The sequence below is a fragment of the Poromitra crassiceps genome (assembly GCF_964638095.1).
Source record: "Poromitra crassiceps genome assembly, chromosome: 6".
Classification (NCBI taxonomy): Eukaryota; Metazoa; Chordata; class Actinopteri; order Beryciformes; family Melamphaidae; genus Poromitra; species Poromitra crassiceps.
The window spans coordinates 24,609,877-24,625,148 of NC_139627.1; the positions used below are offsets into that span (position 1 = coordinate 24,609,877).

The window sequence follows — 15,272 nt, forward strand, 5'->3', positions numbered from 1 at the left end:
ATTTTTTTGTTTTTACATTTTTGCTTAAAAATTACTACAATGATTATTCAGTTATCAAAATAGTTGCTGATTAATCTTCTGCTGATCAACAAATCAACTAGCCAATCGACTAACCTTGCAGCTCTCGAAAGAGGACTTATTTGGTTTTATTTGAATAATTTTTAGAGGATTGAGGAGGTAAAATACAGAAATCCACAAGAAATAAAGCAAACAGAACAAAGTTTGGAAGGGGATTCTGTATCCTATCCTGTCCTATCATCTCACGACCCCTTTGATTAATCCAGTGACCTCTCGACCCCCAGGTTAGGAACCAATGAAGTAGAGCAGTGGTTCCCAAACTGGGGTACGCGTACCACTAGGGCTACATGGCGGTACTACAGAGGGTACTTGAGAGAAAAGGGAAAATGAAAACATTTCAGAATAAATCTGGAAAATAAATGAAACATTAAAATAAATCTGCTCAGGATGCGTTAATTGCAGCTCTTTAACTCTTATATTGTAATGTTACAGTATTCTTCACAAGGTGGGTTATCATTCATTCATTGCATCATCTGCTAGTTTTCTCTTGCAGTTTCTAAGCAAAATGTTGTAGTCGGGTAAAGGGGGTACTTGGATTCATAAATCAGGGAAAGGGGGTAGTGAAGCCAAAAATGTTTTTTGTTGTTACTGTATGTGAATCCGTTTGGAAGTTAGGCGCATTTTTGTGATTGGCCATGGCCATTGCCCCGCCCCTTTTGGCCAGTGGGCAGTTAATCAGTTCCAAGTTGGCTCATGACCTAATTTTGTGCAAATCCATTCACACGTTTTTGAGATATCCTGCACTCAGTGCACTGCAGACCAACAGACACAAATGAGCGAAAACATGACCTGCGGCGGTTGGCGGAGGCAATGAAATGCCTGATCACTAGATGTCTGCACTGGAGCAAAGTCTGGAAATTGATGTGTTGAATTTATTATCAATTCAATATATCTGATGGTGGCACTATCTGCAAGTCAAAAATAACATTTAAAAAAGACTAGAACCCCACAACTGTCCTATTTGAAACTTGGCAAACTTATGTGGCTGTCCTTGCTCTACACAAATGTCCCACTGGGACCATCATGTTGCACATGATGGATTTTCTCCTTTTTATTGAAAAAGTTATTTCAAACTACTCCTTTCCAAGAGCCATCTCATGAGTTCTGCCTTAAAGAGTTTGCTATTTCTGAAGTAGCTCAAACCGTGTCATTATACAGTATTATGATAGCTCTATATATATGAATTAATCACCCTCAAGATAATAGAACAAGAAATTTCATTTGTAACGGCTATTCAATTGCACACTGAACTATAACTTCTTTGTGCCTGCACATTTACTAAACTGACTCATCTTGACTGTGCCATGGGTGTTTCACTCCCTATTCTTTAAACTTGAGTAGCTTTAGTATTAACATCCATTAACAGCCATTGATTATCTATGCATTACTGTATTTTAGTTTCTTGTCAGACACTCTGGAGTACAACTCTACCTACCTGAGATTTTAACTCGAGGGCACCGTTTCTGCGCTAATCTGCAGGGAATACAAACCTTGCTCGTTTTACCTGGCAAGCGTTAACAAATGATGTTCACCCGAAACGTTAAGGGGGCACAAGTATTTTTCTTTTTTGTCACATTGCAGTGCCCTGTTTTTTTGTGTGTGTCCCACTAAGTGCTCTACTTTTGTGTAAATTCTCTGGCACATCATTTTCACAAAGCTTAAAGTTCAGCAAAAGCTGAGGTTGAAATTAAATGGAAATGCGTGAATCATGTGTACTCAGGTACTGCAGTAAATGGGGCCCCCTAAGCTAGGAGAATGGACTCTAAATTTAGCGCGGAAAGGGGCCTGTAATTGTGCTTAGCCAAGCATAATCTGGCATTTTGGCTTTAATTACCAGCTCCCTCTGGGCGCAAAGCAGACACAGGATGGCTATGATGAATGGTGTGACTTAGGAATATGACAGCCTGCCTTAGCATCCTGGATGATCCAGCAAGCCCCTCGCCTCCCCGAATACCACTACTACAGTATGCTCTCTTTCCCTCTCACTGGCACGCGCGTGCACACACACACACACGCACGCACGCACGCACATGCACGTGTGCACACACAGACACAGCATCTTCTCCTGAAGGGGACATCAGAAGCAGCTTGGTCCCCCTGGGGCTGTGGAGAAACCTCCTGTCTCCAAAATGCTGGGTTCTCACCCTGTCATCAATCCCTCCCAGCAGCCAACTGTCTCCCCGCTCCCCATCCCTCTGCTCTGCTCCAGTCCAGCCATCCTTCCCATTAATTATCCAATGTGAGTGGAGCACAGAAAGTTCCAGGAAGACACACAGGTAGAACACCAGGCGGTGTGTAAAGGTCAAACACCAGCAAAAAGTTCCACTGGATGGGTTTGTCAGGTGGGCTCATTCCCAGAGAGCAGACGGGGACACCGAGCCATTACCCTATTGTGGTGTGATTGTGAGCTGGTGCTTTTCAAACCAGGCAGTGAAATGATGTTTGTCACTGACTTTCCAATAGGGGTGCATGGGGGGTCAATACAGCATAGTAGCACCATATTTTGCATTGCAACATTGTATCGATACACGGACGGTAAGTATTGATCTTTTAAAGTTTGTGTAAGTATCGTGATAATATCGAATCGTGGGGCCTCTGGTGATTCACGACCCTATGTCCCACCTATGAGTTTTCCTTTGGGGACATCATTTGCTAACCTTGCTTGCAAGATGGATAACCTTGCGAGATCAAAAGAGATTCTCTCGACGTAATCCACCTTGTCATGCACAGGCAGTTAAGATGATTGGCCGAACCATGCCGGCTCGACGAATCAGCGGCAGCCTTAGGGGGGCTTTGGCTCGTCTGGGCAAGTAGTGGGTACATGGTCTTTGTAGTTCTTTTCACTCGTCAACATGGCTGCCACCACGGAAGTCACAGGCAGTCTGAATGAAATTGAATGTAACGTTCCCAATTCTATGTATTAAATTCTAAAAAAACAACCCTCAACATTTGGGAAGGCTAAGCCACACAACTAGTTCGTTATAATCGAACATCATGCTTTGAAGGCGACTTTACGACGATGAGGACAGTGAGGACTCAATCACTCTTACATGCACAGGCCAGGCACTTTCCTCCCGTCGCAAACGTGACGTCAGAGGCATGGCGATCTGATTGGTTGAAGTTAACACACACCAGCGGTGATAGACAGATGGGTCATCCAATCACCTGCCAAGTAGCTTGGAAAAAGTGCCCGCCTCCGTCAGCGGGTCGGGTTACTGCATTCCCAGATCGACTGGTTTAGTGCTAAACCGTCCATCTGGCAGCGTCAGGTTAATCATTTGCAGCTGAAAAAAGGGAATAAATCACAATAAATGCGATACTCAGCATAGCGCAAAATGTTTAAAATCGCAATAATATTGTATTGTGACTTAAGTATCGTGATAATATCGTATCGTGGGGCCTCTGGTGATTCCCACCCCTATTGTCCAAGAGTGTGTAAAATGGCCTTTTGCAGTGTTTTCCATTAGATGATGCACAACACTGAGATCTAGTAAAAACGTGGATACCCACACACACAGTATGGATAGTGGCTATTGATGTGCCACTTTAAATTGAGGGGAGTGGCCAGTCTACAGCATTTACTTTGTTATTGTCACATTATTGGCTGAGGAGAGACTGGAATGAATTGGAGAGATCACAGCACACAGTATCTTGAGCCTTAGTTAATGCATAGTAAGCAGCACACAGTATCTTGAGCCTTAGTTAATGCATAGCAAGCAGCACACAGTATCTTGAGCCTTAGTTAATGCATAGTAAGCAGCACACAGTATCTTGAGCCTTAGTTAATGCATAGCAAGCAGCACACAGTATCTTGAGCCTTAGTTAATGCATAGTAAGCAGCACACAGTATCTTGAGCCTTAGTTAATGGATAGTAAGCAGCACACAGTATCTTGAGCCTTAGTTAATGCATAGTAAGCAGCACACAGTATCTTGAGCCTTAGTTAATGCATAGTAAGCAGCACACAGTATCTTGAGCCTTAGTTAATGGATAGCAGCACACAGTATCTTGAGCCTTAGTTAATGGATAGCAGCACACAGTATCTTGAGCCTTAGTTAATGGATAGCAGCACACAGTATCTTGAGCCTTAGTTAATGGATAGCAGCACACAGTATCTTGAGCCTTAGTTAATGGATAGCAGCACACAGTATCTTGAGCCTTAGTTAATGGATAGCAGCACACAGTATCTTGAGCCTTAGTTAATGCATAGCAGCACACAGTATATTGAGCCTTAGTTAATGGATAGCAGCACACAGTATCTTGAGCCTTAGTTAATGCATAGCAAGCACCACACAGTATCTTGAGCCTTAGTTAATGGATAGCAGCACACAGTATCTTGAGCCTTAGTTAATGGATAGCAAGCCACACACAGTATCTTGAGCCGTAGTTAATGCATAGCAAGCAGCACACAGTATCTTGAGCCTTAGTTAATGCATAGCAAGCCACACACAGTATCTTGAGCCATAGTTAATGCATAGCAAGCACCACACAGTATCTTGAGCCTTAGTTAATGGATAGCAGCACACAGTATCTTGAGCCTTAGTTAATGCATAGCAGCACACAGTATCTTGAGCCTTAGTTAATGCATAGCAAGCCACACACAGTATCTTGAGCCATAGTTAATGCATAGCAAGCAGCACACAGTATCTTGAGCCTTAGTTAATGGATAGCAGCACACAGTATCTTGAGCCTTAGTTAATGGATAGCAGCACACAGTATATTGAGCCTTACTTAACTCATTCACTGCCAATATCTGACTGGCATTTTTGGCACAGGCCAAGTATTTCCATAATGTTTGGTCATCTTTCAAGACCCACAGTAAATTCTGTACTAGGACTACAGTGATGTCCAATACCTCGAAATGAAGATCTAAGTCTCTACTTTCACCCCCAAAAAGAAAGTTAGCTTTTAGCATGTTCTGTACTCTACTTATAACCCTTTTTATACACCCCATGTTCATCAAAAAAGCCTGTCTGGGAAGAGAAAAGGGAGAAAAAAGCATTTTTGTAAAAGGGCACAATCTCAGGCATAACTCACTCTCAATTCTTTTATTTTGAACTGTATTGACATCAGACATGTAAATATTATTCGTTAGGACACAAATGACAAAAAAAAATAAAAAAAAAATATATATATATATATATATATATACACACATGAAGTGCTTTTTTTTTTACATTCAACAATTCAGTTTACTCGGTGTGAGTGTGCAGACAGACAGACAGACAGACAGACAGACAGACACACCGACAGACAGACAGACAGACAGACAGACAGACAGACAGACAGACAGACACACACACACACACACACACACACACACACACACACACACACACACACACACACACACACACACACACACACACACACGATCCCCCTTTTAGATTTCTAACCCAACATAGGATAAGCAATAACCACGCCCTGTGGCGCTGGGATTGGCCAGGAGCAACACTGGAGGGCGAGCAGCCCAGCGATTTCATAACTGAAGAGCTCTTGAGAAGGACAGCGGGCTGCTGTGAGTGCCTTCTGCCCGCTGCTGCCTAGCTGTTCCTGTGTTTATTTTTGATTTGTTCTGGTACACCCGTCTCCCTATCAACTCTGCTATTTGATCGTTCCCGTTTTCCCCTCGGCTATTCAACACGTCCTCACCGCCCTCGCAAACTGATCGATCATTTCCTCATTCCTCCGATGATCAAACACATCTCTTGATTACTTTCTCCCGTTTTCTCCTGGCTGGCACAGAGGAAGGCGACTCCAGCTCGTGCCGAGGGCGTTTCAATTGCGTTTCTCCTGTCTGCACAAGGAAGCGTTACCCGTTCTCTGCTTTTCCTCTTGCTAGATTTCAAAACAACAGCTGCGGTATGTGTTTGATCGCGTGCTGTCGGCTACCCTTTGAAGGCAGGGACCTGTGTCTGTGTGACAGGCTGGGCAAGTGTTTGCTGCAGGCGCTGCACCAATAAAAACAAAAACACGTCAAACACGTCCTTGGCGGGGAAGGCCATTGCTGATAACACGTCAAAGACGTCATTGGCGGTGAATGAGTTAATGCATAACAGGCAGCACACAGTATCTTGAGCCTTAGTTAATGCATAGCAGCACTGAGAGCAGGTCTGAGAGCAGGTCACGTGGGGGCTGGGTTTACCCAGGCTATAGCAGCACACAGTATATTGAGCCTTAGTTAATGCATAGCAGCACACATTATCTTGAGCCTTAGTTAATGGATAGCAGCTCACAGTATCTTGAGCCTTAGTTAATGCATAGCAGCACACAGTATCTTGAGCCATAGTTAATGCATAGCAGCACACAGTATCTTGAGCCTTACTTAATGCATAGCAGGCAGCACACAGTATCTTGAGCCTTAGTTAAGGGATAGCAGCACATAGTATCTTGAGCCTTAGTTAATGGATAGCAGCACACAGTATCTTGAGCCTTAGTTAATGGATAGCAGCACATAGTATCTTGAGCCTTAGTTAATGGATAGCAGCACACAGTATCTTGAGCCTGAGTTAAGGGATAGCAGCACATAGTATCTTGAGCCTTAGTTAATGGATAGCAGCACATAGTATCTTGAGCCTTAGTTAAGGGATAGCAGCACATAGTATCTTGAGCCTTAGTTAATGGATAGCAGCACACAGTATCTTGAGCCTGAGTTAATGGATAGCAGCACACAGTATCTTGAGCCTGAGTTAATGCATAGCAGCACAAAAAAGCGAGATGAGCTGGGCGGGGCCGCGCTAATACCAGCGGTGGAAATGGGCCATAAGAGAGACATGATACAGGTTCAGATAAGTGTAACTTGTATTCATTGCTGTGAGCCCAGACTGAAATGTCGACACATGGTTCCTCCTCTCTCCACAGGCAGCCAACCTAGGCTGTGTTCTGGAGGACTTTGTGCGCTGGTACTCACCCAGGGACTATGTGGAGGAGGAGGTGGTTGACGAAAGGGGTGAGACGGTGGTGAAGGGAGAGCTCAGTGCCAGGATGAAGATCCCAGGAAACATGTGGGGGGAGGCCTGGGAGACTGCCAGGGCCACACCTGCACGGCGCCAGAGAAGGCTGTTCGACGATACCAAGGAGGCAGAAAAGGTAACCTTGCAGTAAAGCTGGACCTGGGCTTGAGTCCATGTCCAGTCCAATCTGAATCCCAAAATTTGAAGAATTTGCTTGTAAAAATTACAGATAGTTTTTTCATAAATATTTCCATCAGATCCGTCATTCCCCATTTGCTACATTGCCAATGTAGGCAGCATGCAATGCCTTCTGGTAGCCAGGCATGGTGTTTCAGAGATGGCACATCGGGGTAACCACCCCTTCATTTGCATAAAGTAATTCTCGATCTACTTTATGCAAATGAGGTGAATGCCCACAGCGCGACTCACCGTCTCGCTGCCAGTTGCTCACCCCTGTTCTACCGGAATTGGGATGAGACAGGATTCTATTTTTTTACTCAGGCCCAGGATTTTGACGGGATGGGAGTATTTTTGTGGGAGTGTGATGGGACAGGAGCGAAAAACCACTCTCGCGTCACCCTCTTTATTGTAGGCTGCATCATATGTTTTCAGAAACACATTGTGCTGAGCCATTTTCCTATAGCCTGGCCTGGGTAAACCCACCCTCCACGTGACCTCTATGTGCTATCACAGGCATAGCCTGTGACGTCACATTGAAGGCTGGGTTTACCCAGGCTAATTTTCCTAGACTAGTAGAAGAGAAAGTTTGAAACAAGCCCCCATGTTCTTCCAGCACTTCAGACGCTGCAGACAGCCCAGTTCATCCAGTCAGGGCCACAGACGGCCCTGATTTTCATCCAATCAGGTGCAGCAAGGAAGCAATATCAAAGCCTGCATATCAAGTGTGCAATAATGGGAAGCGGGGTGATCCCTCAAGTGAAATGATGCCCCTGTGGACCACATAAGCAATTGTCTGAATGTTGTAGTTATCTATAGTTAGTAGTTTGAGTTATCCTTTATGATTACATCATTATTGCTTTTAGCCACTTTGCTTGCTTTCAGTGTTCTTAATGTCTGTGTAAACTTTACGCCCATTGGGTTCATTCATGCTATGCTATTCATGACATGTCAAAGTGGCATCACATATTTCCACCCTCTCAAGTTCTCAGAAGCATCCCAGCAATCCTTGTGTCACACATTGAAATGGTGGGAAAAAGATGAGGGAGCGTCGGAGCATGCTCTCTTCTAGTGGTCGAGATGTCCACGTGGAAGACGAAGCAGCGTATCAAAGTTACAGTATGAATGGCACTGGCCGGCAAGGGAAGTGCTGCTACTGCCCAGCGCCCAGGTGCACTGCAATCTGCCCTCTCGGCCCTGTTCCTGCCTGTCACTGGGCAGCGAGCTGCTTTAATTGGGTCAGAACACAAGGTGTCCCTGACAAGGGTCCCTGCACCGCCTCCCCCACCCCTGCCTCCCCCCTTCCCTCTCGGAGAGTTTAAACAGAGTTCAGGGGGACCTTGGCAAGCCTTGAAAGTCACCGTCCCCTCCACCCACTCCACTAGACTTGTCCTTCAGCGGTCTGCCAGCCATGCCACAGCCTCTCTTTAGGGAAACTCCAGGTGCAGGAATTAGTTTGGAATTAATTTGCTGGTTTAATTTTTCCCTTTCCTCCCCTCCACCTCCCTCCCCCTTTCCTTGCTCCAGTAAGTTGTCCTCGGAGATGACAGAAGTGCTTATATATTCACGCTGCTCTGATTGCAGTCAAGATCGTCGTCGTAGCGAGGTCACCTGGCAACAAGAGGCTTCTGTTTCCTAGTGTACAGCCTGAATTTGTATTTTTTTTTTTTTTCCTCCCTAGTTCTCTGAACAGAAGGGCCTCAAGGCTTTGTGCTGTTATTAAGGGACAGTGGAATCAGATCAGGTGCCCCTCCGAAATCATCACCCACCTCCACACCCCCTAACCCCCTCTAACAGTAACAAATGACCCTTGACTCTCCTTTTTCCTATAAAAAAAAGGGGGCACATTAAAATACAGCACAGCCTCTGCTTGGCTACAATTGCGTTTATGCTGCTGCAGCGCACTCATGACTAAAAAAAAAGAAAAGCGCACGGGAATGAGCCACTTGCTCAAAGGAACAATGCTTTTTGAAATGTCAAGTACCATACTGGGCTTCATGACAGCCTCTGCAATCACAATAGGTGTAAGAGAGAGGAGGGAGCGGGCAGAAGCAAGAGGAAGGGGAAAGCTAAACTTTGGTTGTGATGTCTCTCCTCAGGTTCTGCACTATTTAGTGGTGCAGAAACCGGCGGACCTGACGCACCATCTCCTGCCCTGCATCCTCCACGCTGCTATTCTCAAGCTGAAAGAGGAGGGTGAGTGCCAACCCCACTGACACGTGTTGGGCAGTTTCATGATGTGGCTCCTAGATAGATAAAGCCTACTAAAGTCATTGGTGTGTTCAGCTACTTCTCAGTTTATCCAGAACATATTGTCAAAGTGCCATTGTTGAAAGTGTAGCTGAAGACCAGTGGCCATATCTCCATGCCTCAGAGGCTTTCTCCATACAGACCCAGGACACGGTGTCCCCTCTCAGGCACGGGGAAAAGCAGCATTTGAACAACTAAGACAAAAAGATGAATAATAAACACCAAAAAGCCCTTTACAAAAGACCAAGAGCAAACACAAAAAACGAATAATTATTATTATTATAATAATAACTTACATTTATCTTAAATTTATATTGGTTCCCAAACTGGGGTACGCGTACCCTGAGGTGTGTTTGGAGGTACAGGGGTACTTGAGAGAAAGGGGAAAATGGAAAAATTGAAGAATAAATCATGAAAATAAATGAAACGTTAAAATAAATCTGCTCATGAGGCACTAATTGCAACACTTTCACTCCATTTCTTGTTTTGTAATGTTATATTCTTCAGAAGGTGGGTTATCATTCATTCATTACATCATGCTATAGTGTTCTCTTTCAGTTTTCTAAGCAAAATGTTGTCATCAGGTAAAGGAGGTACTTGGATTCAGAAATCAGGGAAAGGGGGTACTGAAGCCAAAAAAGTTTGAGAACCTCTGTAGTATGTCAGGTTGTCCAAGTGATACATTCCAAATAATGTATAGGACTATTGTGCTACCAATCCCAAGGAGTGGTCAATCCCCATTACCCGAACCTTACCTTTTTTTTGTCCTCCCTATCAGTGCTTCTATAAGACATTTGCTCATAAGAGACTTTACTGATTTCAGTAGACAGTCCTGATTTGAACTCTCTTTATTTTTCTGCTTTGATCTCTCTTTTATTCTGTTTTCTCCCTCCTTCACTCACTCACCTGCTCTATCTGTATCGCTCTCCTGTTACAGTCAGTGGAAGGCATTCACTCACCTGCTCTATCTGTATCGCTCTCCTGTTACAGACAGTGGAAGACATTCACTCACCTGCTCTATCTGTATCGCTCTCCTGTTACAGTCAGTGGAAGACATTCACTCACCTGCTCTATCTGTATCGCTCTCCTGTTACAGTCAGTGGAAGACATTCACTCACCTGCTCTATCTGTATCGCTCTCCTGTTACAGTCAGTGGAAGACATTCACTCACCTGCTCTATCTGTATCGCTCTCCTGTTACAGTCAGTGGAACATATTCACTCACCTGCTCTATCTGTATCGCTCTCCTGTTACAGTCAGTGGAAGACATTCACTCACCTGCTCTATCTGTATCGCTCTCCTGTTACAGTCAGTGGAAGACATTCACTCACCTGCTCTATCTGTATCGCTCTCCTGTTACAGTCAGTGGAAGACATTCACTCACCTGCTCTATCTGTATCGCTCTCCTGTTACAGTCAGTGGAAGACATTCATTCCCTGCTCTATCTGCATCACTGTTTTCGCTGTTGTATCTCTATAATTTTCCTCGTGTTTTTCTTTCTCCCATCTCCTGTTACAGAGTCAGTGGAAGACATTCCATCGGTAAAGAAGGCCATCCAGCAGGCTACCTCTCATGCCAGCAAGGTGCTGCACCACCCCAGCCCAGACTACAAGAAGCTAGAGGTCAGTGACAAGTAGGACCTGAAATTAACTCTAGCCATAGCTGGTCAGTTTTCTTTATGGGTCTGGTAATCTCCTGTCAGCCACACTGGCAAGTAGCTGACTTGTGTTGTTATTCCATGCTACTAATTAAATTAACTAGTCAATTCTGAATTTCTAAGCCACTGTTGGTTGGTGGACCAAAATAAACATTTGCTGCCATGCTGTATTGGACTGTTAGCACAGGATGACATTTTCCAAGAATATTTTCACCTGCATTATAGACCGTGTTAACTTGACAACATAAACATTCTAAATTGCCCCTAGCTTACCACCTGTTGCAGTGCTTGCTAATACAATATCTGACAGGAAATAAGCTTGGCTTCAAACTGTTCCCTAGCAACACAACTCTGTGGCTCACTGATTGTACTGTAGCACATTCTCTGAATACATAGCCTCAATGTTATCATCGAAATGATGATGCATTGTGAAGTCATTGGCCCTTGTCCTGACGTGTGTGTGTGTGTGTGTGTGTGTGTGTGTGTGTGTGTGTGTGTGTGTGTGTGTGTGTGTGTGTGTGTGTGTGTGTGTGTGTGTGTGTGCGTGTGTGTGCGTGTGCGTGCGTGTGTGTGCGTGTGTGTATTGACTTCTTCCAATGGCAGGATGTCATTAACCAGCTGATGGCCGTTGAAACACTCATTGCCCGTGCTCGCTCGCTCAAGGCCAAGTTTGGCGTCGGCAAGGGCGAGAAGGGAGAGGATGCAGAAGAACTAGAGAAGTAAGTGACACTCCCAATTTGAGAGTAGACCCCTTTACAATAAGTAGACCCCTTTACAATAAGTGGGGGGAAAAGTGAGCACCTGTTCACACATCGCCCAAAAGTCGCCTGTCAAATAGTGGTTGCACTAACGTTAAACGGTGGAAAAGGTGATTTTACAAGTGGCATTCAAGTCATATCTGACTATTTTTCAATTTATTTCTCCCCGCAAAAGTTATCTCTCGAATAAATAACCTAATGCAACACTATCATGTTCTTGTTGCATTTTATTCTAGCTATAGGTTTAGAAAACGATGTGCCAAAACGTGAGCGCCTGTTTACACATCGCCCAAAAGTCGCCTGTCAAATAGTGGTTGCACTAACGTTAAACGGTGGAAAAGGTGATTTTACAAGTGCCACTCAATCATATCCGTCCCGTTTTCAATTTATTTCTCCCCACAAAAGTTATCTCTCGAATAAATAGCCTAATGCAACACTATCATCTTCTTGTTGCATTTTCACAATTCAAACTTTCAACTTTTACTTGTTTTCCTCACCAATTTGTCTCTCTTCCAAATAATCCAGCCTCGTAACTACGTCCGTTCATGAAATTAAATTGCATGTGGACATTAATGATTTGTAAAAGTGCCATTTAACAATATAACACAAATAATCCATCATCGACAGGCCCAAGGTCATCAGTACCCCCACCCGCTCGCTCAGTCCATGTTCTGCGAGTGATGTCTGGATATCTTCAGGAGTTCACTGCATGTCTAAAAGGGGCTTACGACTAGTTAGACTGGTCTTATATTATCAGGTTAGACTAGTCCAGTGGTTCTCAATGTCGGGTCCGGGAACCACCAGGGGTCCTTTAAGGGGGTTCCAGGGGGTCCCCAGGAAAGGGATGAATTGTTAAACTTCGCCATTACTTAACACAATTAGTGGATGTACATAGAAGAATGACTGTTTTGATAATAGTTGATCTCTACATGAACATACAATACAGATAGTCATTGGATTCTGGACCAAATCAAATCTAACAATAAAAATATTTGCGGACTAAATTAGGGGTCCTTGATATGAAGAAAGTTGGGAATCACTGGTCTAATTAATATGAAGTTATTTTATAGGCATACACTTTGCCGTCTTGTATGAAAATCTTTGTATTTTTTGGAAAGAGCCTTAAAGGAACACTCCGCCCATTTTCAACCAGCTTTGTATCATTAGAACATCAGTAGTATATCAGAAAACTGTAAACGGTTTTGAAGTCTGTCATTTCATTTGACAGTTATTGAGTGTTACAAAGTGTGGACCAGTGACATCACTGGTCCACACTAACTCAAATTAATAACTCATTAAATCAAATAAACTCTCAATAACTGTCAAACTATTCATCATTCATCTAGTTTGACAGTTATTGAGAGTTGATTTGAGTTAATGAGTTATTAATTTGAGTTAGTGTGGACCAGTGATGTCACTGGTCCACACTTTAACACTCAATAACTGTCAAATTAAATGACAGACTTCAAAACCGTTTACAGTTTTCTGATATACTACTGATGTTCTAATGATACAAAGCTGGTTGAAAATGGGCGGAGTGTTCCTTTAAAACGAGAGTGTTTGGAGGCAGAAACAGCCCATTAGAGATCTGCAACAATCAAAAAGTAGTGGACCAACTATAACCCTAACCTTTCCTCGAGAAACAAAGTCCTATTTAAGGCTGTAAGACTGGGTCAGTTTTTATGCAACTGGCCCCTGCTCATAGATCTTTTTCCCAGCTCAAACCGACTGAATATGAAGCCAAGCATATGAAAGGTTGAACTTTCAGCTCAATTTGACTTGGTAGAATTTGACGGTAGGTTTAATTTGTTTAAGATTTCCCCTGCAATTTCATGTGGCAGACATATTGTATCCATGCCTCCTCTCTACGCCTCCTCTATTGCTCATCTGCCTCCTCTCATGTGTACCTTCCCAACCTGTCTCTTTATTAATATCACCAGGCTACTCTCATTTCATCAGCAGCGCTCCTCTCCAAGGGAGCTTTGTGGAAGTGCTAATAAATGTTGGATAAACAGACAACATTTGAATGGACCTTGGTGGGGGGGTTATCGTACCCTCTCTGCCACCTACGTCCTCTGTCAGTAGCCAGCACACTCTTATTAAAGTCCCAACAACAACACAATGCTATCTTCCCCCCGTTCAGGCCATGTCAACCTTCAATAACTAAGAGTTTGAGAGCACTCTGTGTGTGGGCCAAAGGTCTTATACCCAGAAATGCATCTTAATGGGGTTGACTGCCAATACATATTAGAACACGTGACACTAGGTCCTTTAATACCAATAGAAACCAATTTATTTTTGTGGGCCACCCCAGTATATATTTAACGGTACAAAACTTGCTGTGTGCTTGTTTTAAGGAATCTGTTTATAATTTAACAGATGGACCGGGACAGATCCAACTTCCCACAATACGGGAATATGGGACAGTAGCCTAATGTGTAAACAGACAGCAAGATTTTATCAGGAGAAAGTGAGAGAGAGAGTTCCTTAGTGTTCAAGACCTGCAAGGGGACACACACACACACACACACACACACACACACACACACACGGCTGGTCTCATTAAGAGGACACCACCCAGGGCTGGCCCTGGAGCACCAGCCAACGTGTCCTGTCACTGGAGACTGATGTGCAGGGTTTTCTACTCTTAAATTCTCTGCAATCTTACCTCGTTAAGATGACTTTCAAACAAGTGTGAATTCACAATCTTACCTAGTTAAGATGACTTTCAAACAAGCGTGAATTCACAATCTTACCTAGTTAAGATGACTTTCAAACAAGCGTGAATTCACAATCTTACCTAGTTAAGATGACTTTCAAACAAGCGTGAATTCACAATCTTACCTAGTTAAGATGACTTTCAAACAAGCGTGAATTCACAATCTTACCTAGTTAAGATGACTTTCAAACAAGCGTGAATTCACAATCTTACCTTGTTAAGATGACTTTCAAACAAGCGTGAATTCACAATCTTACCTTGTTAAGATGACTTTCAAACAAGCGTGAATTCACAATCTTACCTAGTTAAGATGACTTTCAAACAAGCGTGATTTCACAATCTTACCTCGTTAACTCATTGAGTGCCAGCCACTTTTGGAAAACGGATGCTCCCAGTGCCAGCCCTTTCAGAGCGTTTTCAGTGATTTCTCGAGGCCCACAGAATATTGTGTGATATTACTATGTAAACACCGAACATGCCCAAAGAACGATGAGACTCTCTTCTATCATCAGCAAAAAAAAGTTTATTGATATCATTTTCCGTTCTTTAGTTATCAGCCGGAGAAGATAGGTTGATTTCAGCAAAAACAGACGTTTCAAATTAGAAGCTGAGATAATGAGCCTTTTGTGAAATGAAGCATTTCAAGCACATCACTGACTCTGAAGCTAATATTTTCTGATGT

The 15,272-nt window shown here is 43.6% G+C and overlaps 1 protein-coding gene across 1 annotated transcript in view; it reads left to right on the forward strand.

Moving 5' to 3' along the window:
• Positions 1 to 15,272, forward strand: part of rab3gap1 (RAB3 GTPase activating protein subunit 1) — a gene marked incomplete at its 5' end in the record, with an annotated part of 96,535 nt that overhangs the window by 64,391 nt on the left and 16,872 nt on the right. Inside the window, 4 exons of the mRNA XM_083638167.1 lie at positions 6,939 to 7,166; positions 9,307 to 9,403; positions 10,975 to 11,078; positions 11,717 to 11,832. Coding sequence (XP_083494293.1) covers positions 6,939 to 7,166; positions 9,307 to 9,403; positions 10,975 to 11,078; positions 11,717 to 11,832 — 545 coding nt within the window. The remainder of the gene's footprint in view (positions 1 to 6,938; positions 7,167 to 9,306; positions 9,404 to 10,974; positions 11,079 to 11,716; positions 11,833 to 15,272) is intronic.